Source organism: Pundamilia nyererei, unplaced genomic scaffold (genome assembly GCF_000239375.1).
Source record: "Pundamilia nyererei isolate P.nyererei 1_Seehausen unplaced genomic scaffold, PunNye1.0 scaffold00017, whole genome shotgun sequence".
In the NCBI taxonomy this organism is placed as follows: domain Eukaryota; kingdom Metazoa; phylum Chordata; class Actinopteri; order Cichliformes; family Cichlidae; genus Pundamilia; species Pundamilia nyererei.
In genome coordinates, this window is record NW_005187418.1 from 1,516,101 (window position 1) to 1,533,646 (window position 17,546).

Sequence of the window (17,546 nt, forward strand, 5' to 3'; positions counted from 1 at the left end):
ATATAATTACAGGTTAGCAGCAGAATAGTTTTATGTGAATAAAAGATGACAACGTTTGTTTTGAACAAAGGATTTTTAGAAATCTGGTCTCAAACTGAGGATTTTTAACATTTTAGGCAAATGCATTAACCACTACAGACACGTCCAGAAAAATGTACCACAGAAGCTGCTTTATATGTATAAAATGTATCTTTTCTCATTAGAATATATAAAACGCTTGTAGTCTCAAAATCCAAGGTGTTATACACGAGATATTTCCATCTTTTTGTGAATAATCTCACTTTGATTTATCTTTAAAATGTTTTATGTGTCTAATGTTGTGACGTCAGTGGATCTTTTCCATTTACCACCATATAGTTTCACAGGAGAGGTTCACACCTGCTCGTGATGTCACTACCCTGCAGAGGATACCGCATGCCCTTGCATCTTTTCAACCTCTTACATCTGCCACTTTTATTTTGAACTGCTTCCTACGTGGAGGTGGGGGTGGTTGTAGCAGTGCCTTTAAACACTTCACGCCCCCGCCGTCTTGCACGTTCCTCCTCGCAGCACCTCCCAAGCTCCATAAAAACACTCCACACTGACTCAGCATGTGTGTGACAGGCAGAGGGGCGGGAAAGGGGCAGGACTGTGGGTGTTTATGAGTGTGCTAATTGGCTGAGTGTGAGCATGTAGCTGGTTGTGCTGGTTGGACAGGTCTGCACTAACTGCTCAGCTGGAGAGAAGGAAGGAAGGAAGGAGGTGAAGAGGAGAGAGGAGAAAGGATGAGACGAGATAAACCATGTGGGAGGTGTAAATCCTGTATGGATGAAATGGCTGTGAGAGGAGGAGAGGTGAGTGTGAGATTGAGATGGAGGGGGGAGGAGGACAGTGGAGAGGAGAGGCAAGATTTTGTGAGTCTCTGTAGTACAAATGTAGCTGTGAGTGTCTCAGGTTTCTGCTGACAGCGCAGGGTGATAAAGAGCCACTACTGAGGCAGCTGGCAGCCCTGCACAATGATGCCGATAATACAGATGTGCATGTCATGCTGTAAGACTTGCAGACAGATGACTAATGCACGGGAAAAAGTGGCGCTCTACACTATATTGTGTGTGTTTGTGTGGGTGGATGAGAGGGTAAGTGTGAAACCATGAATGACATTACATGTGTGAGAAGAGGGACTGCATATTTTTGTATAATCAGTTTGTGTGGGCATGTCAATGCGTGCAGCCCCTCCTGGACTCGTGTATACCATTACTGAGCTGCTGTACTCTAAAGCATGGCGACCGTTCAGGGTAATTAGTTACTTATAAATCATATATTCACGATATAATCATTTTCTAGCTGTAAAATTTTGAATGTGGTCAAGTGCACTTATCATTACACTGTTGTCAGTTTTTTAAAAGTTAATTAATACAAAATAAATGTAAATGTTGTCGAACATGGATAGAAGACCTAAATACTTAAAGAAGTTGTGACATTTTTAGACTGTTAAAGAGCCCTTCTCTGCTGTGCTTTGCTTTAACTTGCATCATAATGGATAAATATTTTTTAGTGTTGCAAATTAATATTATTAATATTGGAGAAACCCAAAGGTATCGCCTCTCTCTGCTGCTCAAATCAGCATTATTAGCCATTTTCACACACGCACCATATCTCTGCAACTTTCTTTCCACCGAGGGATGTGGATATCCAGTGCATTAGCTGCTTTTTAGTCTGGCAGCTCCCAAGTGCAAGAGCTGCATTACACGTGCAGCTGTAAAGTGTGAAGTTGTAATTTCCCAGTTCCCAGATGGAGATTTCAATGGGAACGCCCCCTCAAGTCAGACTTTCCACACCAACCCAGACTTCATAATTCAAGATGGCAGCAGCACTTGTAAACATGAGCAAAACTGCAGAACTGTTGTGCATTTGTGACTCACAAAACAGGCCGGGCTCTATGAATGAAGGCGCTGCAGTGGTATTTTTAATGTAAAAAACCAAACAGGCGGGTTGTGTTGCAGCCAGTTGGGGCTGAGAAGAGAAATACTACTACTAGAACATAGCAGTCATCCATTATCTGACTTCAAACTTAAAAGGAATGCAGCGATGTTGAATTGCACCAAAGTGAGAATACGCTGCATTTACTGCCAGTGCGAGAAAAGCGAGATAGTCATGAAAAAGGGACTTTTCTCCATATTCATGTCAGAATGAAAACAGAGCTTTATAAAAAATAAAAAAAGGCAAAAATTATATTTTAAATAAGTTTAAAGTGAGTGACCTACAGGTCTCAAACTTCTGAGTTCCTCTGAGTGAGTGTTTTTTTAATTATTTTATGCACACTTAGATGGAACAGATAAAAACTCATGTTCAGGGACAAACGTCTCTTACCCAGTACGCTTTCACACCTCCTTGAAAGTTAAAAGTCTCTCACAGTTTCATTCAGTTTGAACTGTTTACTTTTGGAAACAAGCTCCATCTACCCCAGTGTGTCTCCATAGCCTAGTGGTTAACATGTTTGCTTGGTAAATGAAAGGTCACTGATTTGATTTCAGCCAGAGACAAAAGTCAAACATGCAGAGGGATCTGCTGTGGAGAGCTAAAAAAAGTGATCGTCGTCTGATGGCGAAAAGCCCGACTCCAAATAAATGCTAATGTTGCCCCAGATGTGTGCACATTGTCCACTGTTCCTTCCTGTAGACATGAGACCTTTTTATTGTCTGGAGGTTTGCAGTCAAAGTTTGCTTTCATCTTAACCTCTCACTATGGATGTGCAGTCCTCCCAAGTCCGTTGGTTGGCATGGGTAGTTTTGGTTTATCTAGGAAAATGGTTTAAATCTCTTTGATATGAAAAAATGCTTTTGACCGAGCTGCTGCCCTCTCTAAAGTCTGGTACATTTAACCATTAGATGGAAAATGACTCCTCAGCAGGGCAGAGCGTGCAAGGTCGAACCCTGGCAAAATTGGCTTTGGATTAGCTTTGATGTGGGAGTTGTTTCGTGAGATTTCAAAGAAGTTGGTGGCTCGAAAATGCATCTGAAAACACATTTCATAAAAACCACAGTGAGCTCAGAGATGGGCACGACAGACATGACTGACTGAGGAGCAGATTCAAACGGATGGGTCTGCAATCCCCACAGGCATGAAATTCTATTAATGCCCATAATGCTGTTTGGATCAATACATGAGTACTACACTTTTAAACCACGCTGGCTTTGCAGATGCTAATACGGCTCTGATAGTCTCTAGGCAAAATATCTTGTCATAAATAGTCATGAATGTGGTAGATGGATCCATTTACTCTCTAATGTCTCTGGGAGGTTGTCTTGTAAAATTGCTCTAAAACATTTGCATGGATTAGTGTGAACTTTGCAGGTGTTTTTTCTGTTTCAAGTTGATTTTTAATCACTTCTGCAAGCCCATAAAGTTTCATTTACCGTTATTACTTTTGATACCAATGAGCAAATCAAGGTGAGATAATCAAAAAGTTCAGAAACTGGTGACAGCACACAGTGGTTGTGTTAACCAAACATATGATGTTGCATGCGGTAACTGTTAGTGGAATAGTGATCTTGTTTAATCTATGCATGCAATCCATAGATTGAATGCTGTTGTAGTGTAGCGTTGAGTTTGAATCCATGATCTGTCTGCTGGTTCTTTCTGAGTACTCCTGCTTCCTCCCACAGTCTAAAAGCTGAGGGTCGTTAGGTTAATTGGTGATTCTCTCTGTGTTAGCCATCCTCTTGCCCTATGACAAATGGGTTAGGCTCCAGCACCACTGCGATGTAAGAAGATGGATGGGTGTTGTCAGCTTACTCTAGCAAACTTAGTTAGAAAGCTGAGTCCACACACTGTGCTGGTGCTCATTAATTCTAAAGAACAGATTCATCAAAGTATCAGACTTTTACTCATTAAACCGGCAATATTTTTTTGTCAGAGAATTCTTTGAAAATGCTTCAAAGCGCCACTAACACGTTAGCAAAGACCAGTTCAATTACTGAAATTGGCAGAGATGAGGCCTAGCTGACATGTTGGTAATTTAAGCTAAACGGGTTCATAGAAATAAACATCCATAGAAAACAAAACCAGGCTATAAAAATGTTTATTTTGCAGTGAGCTTGGGCATTTTGACAGTCACTGGGGGAGTCTGTGGGCACTGACTCAGGTGGCCACAAGAACAACTGCAGTTTTTCTACACTTGTGCATTTTTCCTTCATTTCTCTTACCTGAGAGGTTGCAGCAAATATGCAGCTATGAGACATGAGCAGGTGAAAGCGGCACTCCATTTCTGTCACTGTTGCATAACGCAACATCGTACTTTCCTGCGATTCGAGGAAAGAACAGTTTGTTGTCTCGTTACTTGTTTAGTGTTTTGGTCTAAGTGTGGTTCTTCATTCACTGAGTCAAGGTAGTGAGTGGAGGAGTTGTAGCAGCAGCAAGGTCACGGCCAACGTGGTGCTGATTGAATGTCTCCCCCTTCTTTTCTTTGCCAATAAGCCTCTCTGCATCTCCTCATACGCACTGCTGCTGCCTCTGCATGAGTCAGAGGACCAATCAGCTTTTGTCTGAAAATGCCTTTGAAGGCACCGTGAGAAGCAAAGGAAGCGATCCGGCCTTGTATCGAGTGCAAACAACAAAGTCGTGCTTCGAAGAAAGCTCTGGCACAGCTTTCTTTCATTTTGCTTCATCCTCTTCAGTCGCTGCTTGGTTAATTATGATTCAGCAGAGTTCACAGGGTTTAAGCGACACGTTTGTGGTGTGACGGTGAGCTTTCAGCCATTTCTTGGGAATTTATAAGAGTAGGCAGTTCTGCCAGATACAGTACATGATGTAACATAATAGTACATGCGGATAAATCGATAGTCCATGAGTGAGAGAATGATAAGGGTGCTTCGCGTTGCAGTGTGAATGCCTCTGAATATCCCTCACCATCCATTAACTTAACACAAACCTCCAAATCTCCCCTCGGGTTTTTAATGTGCACAACCTGTCATGTTGCTGAAATCATAGCTGCTAGTGCACAGCGCCGGCAACAAGCAAGCTGAGAGCTAATATTAGCACCAGCTCCCCCATCATGTGCAGGGAGCTAATATTAGAGCTGCACTCTTTGGCTTGGGTTTAATTACCTGTGTGATTTGACTCATGAAAGCCTGGTCCAAGGACCCAGAGGAGTTTATCCGCGTGTGTGTGTGTGTGTGTGTGTCCCTTGTGTCAGCATTATAACCCACAGGAACAACAAGAAGATGAGTCATCTTTATTGAGCGGCTGTGGCTTTCTGTTTATTGAGGTTTGATCAAAGGTGCGCCATCCTTCAGGCTCCCCATCAAGTCTGTCGCTATTTTTAAAACCAAAGAATATAAACAGCCTTCGCCAAACAAGTATTGAAAAAAAAAAAAGAGTATGACAGTGAATAAAAGCTGTTGACATCAAAAATACACTCAAAGATTTTCGGTAGAGATGGATAGATATGTCTGTGATTTGCTGAATTCTTTGCATTCTTTTTGCTGCCGTTGTTGTTTTCAGTATTTACTGGTAGTTATTTTGGGACCTACCTGTTACTCTACCTGTGAAAAGCAATTCAAAGTATGCTAATATTTTTATTTATTTGTATTTTAAGCACAGTCCAATCAAGCAGCAACCACTAATGAAGGCTTAAGGTCAAGTTTATTTTTTATAGCACATTTCCAACAGCTCATCCTGCACATATAGTCACAGGTTTAATCAGGGGCCTTATCACACGTACAGCTTTTAAACTGTAAATATTGTTTATGAACTTAACCAGCTGTTTCTGAAAAGGTATAGCTGAAGCATCGACATCATAAACTTTAAATGTAATGTGCTGTCTTTGGCCACTTTGTTCCATACAACTGCTTTTTAACAAAAAGCAGCAACTCAGTGTGTTTGAGCAAGTAGACGTGACTGATATGATCTGACGTTCAAACTGAGCATCAGAATGGGGAATAAAGGTGATTTAAGTGACTTTGAACGTAGCATGGCTATTAGTGCCAGCTCGGCTGGTCTGAGTATTTCTCAGTATCAGTCTGAGGAGAATTTGAGCTGATAGGAAGGGAAGACTATCTCACTAAACGCTCGCTACAGTCAGGGTATGCAGAAGAGCATCTATGAATGTACAACACATCCAGCCTTGAAGCAGATGGACGGCAGCAGAAGACCATGCTGGCACATTAACAGTGGCATAAAACAGCATCAAAACACGGCGCCATCCTGCCTCGTCTCAAAGGTTCAGGCTGCTGGTGGTGGTTGAGCCCATCGGTACAAATTCAGCATCACAACACCGCTGAGTATAGTTACTGACCATGCAAGATAATATGCTAGGTCACAAACTGTTTTGAGGTTGTTAGTTTAAAAAAAAGTAATCTATTACACATTATTGTTACCTTTCTTAAAAGTAATTTTATCAACAAAAGTCCTTATTATGAACACAAAGCAAAAATGGAAAATCAGTCTATTAACCCTTTAAAGCCAGTCGGAGTGGGCACGCTCCGTTTTGCGTAACTATTTTTAAATGCAGGTAGCACTGCAACCACATAAGCTAGCGCAATAAATTGTTTTGCATATACAACCGGAGGAGTTGTACTTAAATCTTATGCCATCAGCTTGTCCTAGGTCACAGTTTCCTCACATATAGCTTTGCAAAAACTGCATGAAAAGCACTTGCAGCAACAAAAACATAATATTCCAGAAACACGCTTTGCCGATCTGATCAGCTGTTCGTAATACTTTCTATCGCATGTCTGCCATGTCCTGCCCGAAACCGGAAGTGACATCATTTTGCGGAAATGTAGTTTTTTACCATCAGGGCCTTATGAGCCTATACTGTGTTTTTAAAAGTTATGTTTGACTTTATGACTTTCTGTGTTGTTTCTGGGATGCTTAGGACTCATATTGCACTGCTGGAAATAGTTTATTTTGATGCAGTACAATATGAGTTATTTTTGCAAATTTGCATTATAATATTTATTTTCGTTTTTCCTGCAGTGTATAGAAATTGGTGTATTTCAAAAATAAAACTATGAAGACACTCAAAATAAATTTCCTGTGGTGGGAAACTATTTTGTGCAACTTTTTTGTATTTACAGTTTTGAGGGATAAGCCTCTTAAATTTCACTAGTCAGTGTTTCATAGAACAGCGTACACCCTCAGTTTTTTAAAACCTAGCTATGTGCTTCACATGAATAGTGATACTACCAGATTAAAACTGATATAGTTAGCTAAAAGTCAATCAGCCAAGTGACATATCTACTAAAGATAAACCGTAAAATGGGATGAATAATGCTAGGCTAAATTTTGAAAATCAGAGTGTAGTTAAAAATGACTTTTTCATTTGGATAAGTGGAAATAGCTTGATAGTCATAATAATAATAGCTTGAGATATTTAGCCAAAAAGTAGAAAATGGCAAACATCAGGGACGTGTTTGGACAGACTCACTCCGATCGCACATTCAGGCGTCCTGCAAGAACTCTCATCGCTTGGTCTAATATTTTTGGCTTTACCTTAGTGCAATGTGTGACACTGACATGACTACAGCTAATGCTAAAAATGTAACAATAAGAAACGTTTGTCAAAATGTTTTATTTCAGTCCACATTTTGAATCTCAAATATGTTTTAAGGTGTAAAAGTGATTCCCTATACATGCAAATAATAAAAATTAATTATTTAAAACAGGCTTGCTGCACATTTGCATTCTTCTGCATTTCAAAATAATTGCAGTGGTAAATAGATTAAAAATCATTTTAAATAGTGTGTTCCTAGTACACAATCTAAAAGTAAAACATGTCTCTATTGACCAAAACCAAATCCGATTTCTCTGTTTTGCCTTATAGCCAAACTGTCAGTAACGATGACTCAGTCAGTTAAAATTGCTGTGCATGCTGCATGTCCAGACACGCCTGCAAAATGCACACCTGAGCTTGTATTTGGGTTTAAAATGTTTTAACATTGTGGGTAGAAAAAAATTTGATTAATATCAATCTAAATTTAGCCAGTACTAAATGAAGTAGCTTGAGATTTTGCTGGGACACAGCTGATTCCCAACCTAAATGCATTCCAGTAACAGACAAAGCAATGGTTAAGTCTGAATTGCTGAAATAGCTACTGGATAAAAAAGTTTGGCTATAAAAGTAATTAGTAAAACTAAATTGTGGAACAAATCTCATGTGACTGTTGAAGAGGTCAGAAACCTTTAGATGTAAAAGCTTAAAAATAAAAATGATGTAGTTTATCGAATAGTTTCTGATGCAAATAATCTGCAAATAAACAACACAGTACTTTGCCCCAAGCACTCGTCCTACAAACCTCTTAGCTATGAAGCAAAAACCCCACATAGTGCATCCACACGTACTCTCTGGGTGCAATCAGTTGGCCAGTGAAACTTACCCCTCAGTGATGCTGCCAGCTTTTCCATTTTTAGCTTGTGGTTGATGGACGGTTTCTTGTCAAGCTAGATGAGTTTTTATCAGAAGTTTAACCAATCGATGCATGAAATCAGTTTTTTTTTACATGCTAATCTAGAAGTTGAAATGATAGGAAACATGCAAAGCAAATAAGACTGAGTGTGGGAGTAGCTGGTAAATGGATTGATCCTCTTGTAACTTCTGGCACTGCAGTGGCGCTCCCACCAGACTTCATGCCAAATTGTCCAGAATTACTGGCAAGCTGGACAGCTGAAAGGAACCGGAGCACTCGAGAACAGCACTGCTGCACCCAGGATTTAACATTACAGTCTGGATACAGGAAGATCTGTAATAACTCCACCACTGTTTACTGTGTAATATTTATTTCTTCTTATCTCAGCCTTAAAATTGGCAAGTCACATTTTTTTCACACATCTTTTTTATTGTTGTTTTTTATGGTTGCATCTTAAAAACAATGCCTTATGCACTACTTTTGACACATTTCACCGAAATTAAGACTCCAACTTGAAATTACCAATTACAAAACAACAGAACCACAGGGAAACATTACATTTCCCACATGTGTAGCTTACAAGTTGTTAAAGATTTTGATGCTGGCATCCAGACACGGTTGGTTAAGCTTAGGTTAAAGCTGCTTTTTGGGACTCATGAATGATGCGGTGTTTGTAATTAGGTTCAGCTGTAATGTTCCTATATGATTGTGACACTGTGATTGTGGAAGGTTTTATTAAAGTAAATCTCCACTAGCTATCTGTATGATTAGATGCCAGCAGGAGTTGGTGGGGGGAAAGTAGCCAAGCAGTGTTTGTCTTTGTGTTTTCTGGCAGAAGAAAAGTGGGGTTGTGTTACATCAGCAGTTGTGTTACTGCTTTTAACTCTGGCCTTCCTGTAACTCTACACTCCCATCACTCTGGTTTGCTGCCAGCAGAGCTCTCTCCTTCACTTACACGACTCCCTCCTCCTTCTGTCTTTTATCTATTTATCTATCTCTTGTGGTCTTTCTCTCATCGCCCGACTTCATCTCGCTCGCTTCCATCAGCTCCCGCCTCAGTCAGATGACGAATAACTGGATGAAAGAGGTCCAAATTAAGTTCATGCTCATCTGCGCTCTCTCTGAATCAATACTGACTGGCATACTTCAACCTCTTCGTGATGACAAATCATAAGCACAGATGATCTCTGAGGATCTGTGCCTCAAACGGATATTTACATTAAAAAAGAGCTCAGCATTTTTATGTGTTAGTTACTGAAAATCTGTTTGATGAGGTTTATCATGTGTGATAGTTGTCCACCACACTGATGTGATACAGCTACTGGTTTCTCGGGAGCAATAATTTCCAGCTGGTTGTCAGTGGTTCCTGCAGGTTGCTGACTCTCATTATGTGAACTGTCATAGGAATTGCTTTGTTTGCAATTGATTGCAATTTTTCGTGTTTAAGTGCTAGAGACCAAAGCAGGCAGGCTGAGGTTTTTGCCAACTGGTTGGAGAATACACATTTTGCCAGGGGCTCACTGAGCAATCTGTAGGTGTGAGTGACTGAGACTTTAGGAATTATTTTCCCAACAACTGCCATCAGCCTGTGGCAACCACTTGCAACCAATTGTCCAAAACAAATTTCCCCCATGACTGGTGGTTGCCAGATGGTTGCAGACCAGTCTCTAGGCTTTAGCCCTCAAGGATAAGGTTCTTCCACCTTAGGCTACGTCCACACTAGCCCGGATAGATTTGAAAATGGCGTTTTCATCTGAAAACCCTCCGCGTCCACACTAACGTTTTCAGTCGTATTCACAGAGTTGTGTGTCCACATTGAAACGTTTTCCTTCGGGGAAAATGCCGTCTCAGTGTGGACGGGAGGCCAAAACGGAGAGAAAACAATGCGTTTTCAAATGAAACATTAGTGTGGCCGTAGCCTTAGTCTCAGCCAGTTCTGTCATATTTAGAGCTAAGGAGCCACTTTGTCTTCCTCACACCTTTTTACAGAGGCCCCTGGGGAGCTACCAACAACTGGACAAAGGCCAGTTGTTGGCGGTGAGTAGTGTAGCTGTGGGAAGACTAGCTGCAAAGTGTGAAAATGACAGATAATGTGACTAATGCAGAGGCAGTGAAATGCACGAAGACAGAGACGTTTTATTGTGGATGAAGCTTCATGCTGCCATCCGCAACAAATAGTAAAGGATTTATCAAATATTGCACATAAGGGCTCAAACCTGCTGAAAACATCCAAACAAATGTTGCATGCAGAAATAATTAAACGTCACAGGGAGAATTTGTCAGCTTGGTGAGACTGATGTCTTTGAAGTGAGGGCAGAATGATGAGTTGGGGTTAAGGGAGGGAAAGTTTGGTCGCTCGGCGTGCCAACTTACAAGTTCTCTTTGTTCTGTCGGCTTCAGTTATGAGCGTGCACGTTCTCTCCCACTGCTACCATAAGGCAGCTCCAATCTGTCACTGCTGGCAGCAGGCTGGAGCTCACCGTCCTCATTTGAGTGACTTCTTTTTTTTTTTTTTAAACAAGAGTTCTGTTGTCTGCGTCGTCACTGGCGTGGAAAGTCGTTCTGCATCAACGTTAAACAGAATGGAGACGACTGGAAAGAAGTCAGCTCGGCCAAGATGAGTAACCGCCAGGAGATTTAGCTCGAAAGACAAAAAGTGGACTATAACAAAGAGAATAACAAAGAGATTTCTGTGCTTAGAGTTTAGCTTCATGTGCATGCTATGGCTGAGCAGCCAGCTGGATCTGATGGTGGACTTGTCAGTGAACAGACAGGAACTAAACATTACTTAATTCAATATCTTTGCACAGAGAAAGTCCTCTTCATCATCGCTGCATCAGTGTCATGGTGATTCCTGAATAAAATCTGATCACGCTAATCCGATTAGAGTTTCCATGAATCATTTGAACCTGCCTCATTTTCTCATTTTCCCCGTGAGTCCAGAGCCTTTAATTGTTTTATTCAGAATGTAAATCGATCCCCGTCACCGGCTCTTTTCAGAGAGTGGGAGAGGACACGGGGGGGGATGATTTCCTGCTTCCTCTACAGGATGAGCTCATTTTCTCTCTGACATCATAAAAAAGCTGCATTATTTACTTTTTATTAGTATCTGTCATTGGAAATAACAGAGGCCTTTGATTTTTATTTTTATTTCTATCATTTGTCTCCAATTGAAAATTTGATTTATTTATTTGCCTTTTTCTTTGGCTGAGATTTTAGCAGTGCAGCTGCACCGTACAGTCATACAAGCTCTGCCTCCAAAACAACCCAGGAACCATGGCATTGTTTTATGCATATTTACAATAAAAATCAATTGCATAAAAAAAGAAAATATTTGAAAAAGAAAAGAAAAACACAACTGCCTGAGGTGGAAAGCTTGATGTAACAATAAAAGCAGACCGACAAAGTGTAACGGGAACAAAGTTAGCAAATAAATCCTGCAGCGTTAATATCATCAAAGTGTCCACTGAAGATAAAGTTCAACTAATTCATGTAACACCAAATCAAAACATCAGTCACCTCAAGGTGCTTTATATTGTAAGGTAAAGACCCCACAATAATATATAGAAACCTCAACAATCTTGGCAACAGCAGGAAGAAAAAACTCCCTCTTAACAGGAAGAAAGCTCCTGCAGAACCAGGCTCAGGGAGAGGCAGCCATCTGCCGTGAACGGTTGGAGTGGAGAAGGGAGATGATGAGGACCTGATCATGAGGAGACTCCATCGTTTCTTTCCACTTCACCATCAGAGAACTTTGGTTTATTGCAGGAGTGTGAGCTCATGGAGCCACATACAGTCTTCAGGTTGACTATCACACCTTGCTGTAGTTTTCCTTTCTTCCTTTTCACTGAGCTTTACATTTTATATTTCTGCATCCCCACATTGTGCTAAATTTGAGGTATTTCTGTGTTTTTAACACACACACCATGCATTTCTTCTTCGACTGATCCTGTTCACAGCACAGCAGATTATCTGTGTCCGTCTCACCCTGTACCCAGGATCCTCCTCTGTCACACTAACCCTCCGCATGTCCTCCGTCACTACACCATGAATCTTCTCTGAGGTCTTCCTCTTTTCCTCCTGCCTTGCAGCTCCATATCCAGCATCCTTTGTCCACTGAATCCACTGTCTTTCCTTTGCACATGCCCAAAGCATCTCAGCCTTGCTGCTGTACATTTGTTTCTAAATAACAACCTGAGCTGTCCCTCTGATGTACTCATCATTACTAATCCCAGTCTGCTCACTCCCAATGAAAATCTTAACATCTTCAGCTCGGCCTCATGTGTTTTTGTCAGTGTCAGCATCTCCAAACCTTACATCATAGCAGGTCTCACTGCCATCTTGGAAACCTTCTGTCAAAAATCACCTCTGACGCTGGTTTCCACCACCCACGCCACCCCACATGCACTCTCTTCTTCAACTCTCTTGTTCATGAAGCACGTGTTTAGGAAACGAGTGTGCACACTTTAAACATATTATTTGTATTGACTTTATATGAACCGATGCAGTCACTAAAACTATCTGGGAGACTTAGTTGTGTGCACTTGTGCGTCATACAGTGGAAACTATTTTAAGGTGCCATTACCACAGCAACACTAGTTTGTTGTACACAGAGTACATTTCTCCCCTTTTTGTTCACTGTATAACTTCAACAGCTAAAATACTGCCAAGCTGTGTCTATACTGTTCGGCATCAGAACAACAGTTTGTTATTTCTGTGTGTGTGTGTGTGTGTGTGTGTGTGTGTGTGTGTTTAGATTTTATCCAGGTAGTTAATGGTTCTCGGTTTGCCCGTTTTTAATTGATTACGTTCACAGGCCTTCACCAAAGAGAGCCACAGACAGACTCATTAAACTGAATACATGCATACATGCATTTTCCATGTAGTTTTGTTTTGTAACATTTTAACTACAGTGTAAAATGTTACAATGAATTGAATCTGATCAAATTGTCTGTTTACAGGCACATTTTCCTTAATGGTTAATTATTAATTAATAAACATTTAATTTTACTCAGAGTTGTTGCTTCATATTGATTGATTGTGACAGTTATATGCCATGGGCATGTATGGCTGCCAGTGGAAGCAGGTCACTACTGTTTATTGATGACGTGACTGCTGATAGAAACAGCAGCAGGATGAATCCTGAAGGACAGACCTTCACAGTGCAAATGGATAATGACCCAAACCAAACTGCATAAACAACCTAAGATGGCCAAGAAAGTATAGAGACACACAAACAATCAGCAGCTGAAGGTGGCTTTAGTCTCAAAGGAAGATATGCAGCAGCTGGTGTTCTCCATTGGTTCTAGACTTATTTTCCCCAGTTACTTTAGAGCCTCTGTAAATCGGATACTTTGTATAGCTACAATGTTTTTATTAAAACCCTTGAATCAAAGTTCAAAGTCTGTACTTCAGTCACATCTTAACTCTTTCAAACTCCACGAAAAAAAAAAGATGGAATTTGTTTCATTTTGTTGTCTTAAACTTCTGGACCTAACTCTGTAATTGCACCACATAACATCACTGACTTTGAAGAGTCTCTTTTAGGTCATTCAGTGTTTTAACATATAGTTTTTAAAATAATTGGGAATGAAAATAATTTTTTCAGAAAGAAGCAGCAAATTAAAACGTGGATGAAATCACACTGGAAGCAGGAGAGGAAAAAGCTGGCCACCATTAACACAGGAGAGGCACAATATCGTGGGAATATGTAGAGAAAACAGGGCACTCATGGAAGATACTCATTATATTTGCTCCAGTGTTTACATGAATAATGACAGAAATAGCTGACACAGTTTAGATGGCGGTTACAGAAAGCATCGAACACAGCTGACAAATTAAGACTTCCGAAACGTGTGAGTAGGTTTCCAGAGAGTAAGCTGATGCTTGGTCCCTTTGGGCATCGTAAATACTGAATCATCCAGTGTATATCGGGAGTCATCTGAGGATGCATAAAGATAACAACAGCTCCTCTCTTTCATTCACAGGTATGAAGAATAGGGAGCTGCTGGAGTCGTCGCGCGGGCATGTTTGTCCTCTGGCCGTTCAGCCTGTGTGTCTCTGCTGTGCACGCAGGAGGGAGAAGAAAGACCGTCTAAAAATAAACTGACACCCACCACCAGCAGGAAAACAACATCCAAACTGACAAAAACAGAGAAAAAGAGCAAAGGAGCCCTCTTTCCACCCTGTCTGCCTCTTTCTCTGCTCCATTTCTGTTTCTGTGTCCTCATTACGTGCTGAGAGGAGGTCATGTCCCAGTCTGGAAAAGTCCTTCATCTGTATGTGGAAGTGAGGTCTGCCCCAGATCAGAATGGAGGAAAGAGGGAGAGTGAAGAAGGGATTGCTCAGGGGCATTCGGTTCAGGACAGTCCCGCGGAGCTCCTCTCTCAGCTAACGAGCCAGACGACACGCCAGATCGTCAGCAAAGCCTCCACGGCTCGCCACCTGGCTCAGGACTGCACGCACGGCCAGTCTCCCTCTCGAAACACCGTTAGCTTTCAGCTCCAGCAAACCAGCAGCTCACCTACGATCAGCAAGCATTGGAGCTCACCCCTGCACTCTTCACCAGCGACCTCTTCGGGAAAAGTCAGTGTCCCTCACACCCCTCCTATTCGCAAGAGACTTAATGAAGAGGAAGTCAGCGACGGGAAGCGGAGTGTGGTCACCTTCAGTTACGTCGAGAAGTCAAATGTGAAGAAAGTGGAGAGTCCACGCAACTCTGTGTGCGAGAGACGAGCCAAAGAGGAATGGTCCACGTCTTCCAGCTTTCGAAAACGCCTCAGCGACCCAGTTTGGTTTGGGAGTCCCGATTCATCGTGCAGCTCCAGTCCCAAGCTGACTTTCCAGAGTCCAGGAAGTCACCAGCAGACGTTCTCCCCCGGCCTTTGCAAGCCACACTTTGACCCCATCGGCAGGGCAGCTACCAAGAGGGCTGTAGAGGAGTTTGGATCCCCGTTATTGAGGATTAAACTGGCCCACGCACTTGAGCACACCTCAGCTTCATGCTACTACCAACAACCGCGCTGTCAGTCCTGGGCTGGATCTCCCGTTCAGCGTCAGAACATCAGCGTAAACCCCAAAGATCTGGCTCCATGTGGGCTGCCTTGGAGCCCAGCCTCAGACCAGCTATCCTCGCAGTCCAAGCAGTCCTCGCTTGAGAGATCCGGGCCCCCTGAGCCCCAAAGCCCTCTTCTGACTGGAAGTCCAGCTGTCAACAGACACATTAAGAGGACCTGCAATATGAGCACTTCACCGCAGGGCGCAATCCTCCAACTTGGCAATAATGGAGTCGACGGTTTGAACCAGTTAAGCAACAGCAAATCTTCCTCTCCAGCTCACAGTCCTGAAGTTGCTCGCCGGCTGGCTGAGGAGGCCACCAAAGCATCTTCAGTTCTCACAGAGGCGAGGAGGTCCTCGTTGCACAATCCTTTAGGAGAGCTCACAAGCAGCTCAAACTCTGGAGAACCCGCTCCAAATGCACAACAGTTTAAGCAAACGCTCAGAATGAACATCCCTTTAAACGACCAACAACACACGCCAGCAACCGACAACACAGACTCACACCAGCCTGAAAACTCACGATCACAAGAGACAAACTGTCACACTAATCATGACACAATGCAGCAGAGCTCCATCTTATCAGCCACTCAGAATTCCCCCGCCCTTCCTTCACGTGTCCTTCGTCCCTCTCATCCTCCCACAGAGTTCAGCTCACCCATTAGGGACCCGAGGCTATTCCAAGCTGAGCTCCGACCGCCAGATACCCCCACCCTGCATCGCCGTCAGCCGCCACAGTACACCGGAGACTCCTGGTCCCCAGGCCTGGACAGGAGAGGAGATCCAAGCTGTTTCGAGAAAGGGGACTGCACAGAGCTCGCTCGCAGACTCTTTATCAATCAAAGTGTTGAGGAGGCGCCGGTCAGCTGGACTTCCAGGCAGGAGTGGGGGAATGGCGTGGAAAACAGCCCCAAGCCAAGCCCCGACCCCGTATTACAGTCTAAAAGGGTCCAAACATCTGATCAACAATCCAGGCAGCGCCGCAGGCCTCTCAGCCCGACAGCACAGCAGAAGCGGGCTGAGCAGAGGAGGAGGGAGATCCTGCTTCTGGGTCCTGTGGTGCTGGACTCTGGAGAGGAGGATGAGGGCTGTGATGAGGAAGAGCAAGGTAACGAGAGGGAGGGATACGGTGCAGCACTGCAGCCTCGTTCTCGGAGGGCCGAAGAGCCTCCTGAGGGGGAGCAGAATGGCGTTATGGGAGGGTCGTCTTCACGGAGCTCCAGCGGGGTGACGGGGAGCTTGGGAGACAGGGACTGTGTGTCCCCAGAGTCCAGCCAGTCCAGTCACCAGAGCAATGAGACTGGGGCTGCCACCTCAGGAATACAGGTGGGTTCTGCTGATAACAAAAAAGAAGGAAGGAAGGCATACTTGGATTTTTGACTGTATGCTAACCACCTTTTCCCCTCCTGCCCATTAATGCTGCACTGCAGAGTTAGCCTCTAAGCTAGTGTGTGTCTCTTGCAGACTGACAGTGGATGTGCAGCGCCCGTGCCCTCGCTGCACTGTCAGAAGATCGCTCGTGCTAAGTGGGAGTTTTTATTCGGGACCCCTGCTGAGGAGGCTGCTGGCAGGGGGGAGAAACGTGAGAGCATTTGTGTCTTACTTATATTGAGTTTCTGCACGTTCTGCCTTCATGTTCTTCCTTCCTCTCATGGGAACATTTCACACAGAGATAGAGAAGCTAGTGAAGTAGCAGTACTGCTTTCAATGTCGCAGTGTGTCGCTCAGGGAAACATACTCAGGTGTGATGTGTCAGCTTAGAGCTGGGCGATATATCGAGTTTTTAAAAAATATCGATATATTTTTATACGAGATATAAGATGTGACAATATCCTTTATATCGATATAGTCTATGTTACGTTATAATTATACTTGTGGAGCCGCAAGTTTGCCTCTCCTTCACTGAACACAACTCCCCCTCCTCCCCCATCGCTTCACCTGCAGGAAGCGACAAGATGGACACGGCAAATCTCCGTTAACGAGTTACTGCGCATCGCCCCGTGCGTGGGGCTGGACGGCGTCAATGTGTTAGCTAGCTAACCACGCTAACGAGCTAACCACGCTAACGAGCTAACCACGCTAACGCCATGCAGCCCAGAGGTG

At 43.0% G+C, this 17,546-nt stretch overlaps 1 protein-coding gene across 3 annotated transcripts in view; it reads left to right on the forward strand.

Moving 5' to 3' along the window:
• LOC102194592 (PH and SEC7 domain-containing protein 1-like) overlaps positions 1–17,546 on the forward strand; it is a 96,586-nt gene that overhangs the window by 12,942 nt on the left and 66,098 nt on the right. For 2 of the 3 annotated variants that reach the window (XM_005725756.2, XM_013909010.1), the window contains exons 2-3: positions 14,375–16,769; positions 16,908–17,025. In XM_005725756.2, the coding sequence (XP_005725813.2) occupies positions 14,637–16,769; positions 16,908–17,025 (2,251 nt within the window). In that variant the 5' untranslated portion in view covers positions 14,375–14,636. Of the gene's footprint in view, positions 1–724; positions 834–14,374; positions 16,770–16,907; positions 17,026–17,546 lie in introns of those variants that run through there. The other variant, XM_013909009.1, reaches the window with a different exon arrangement.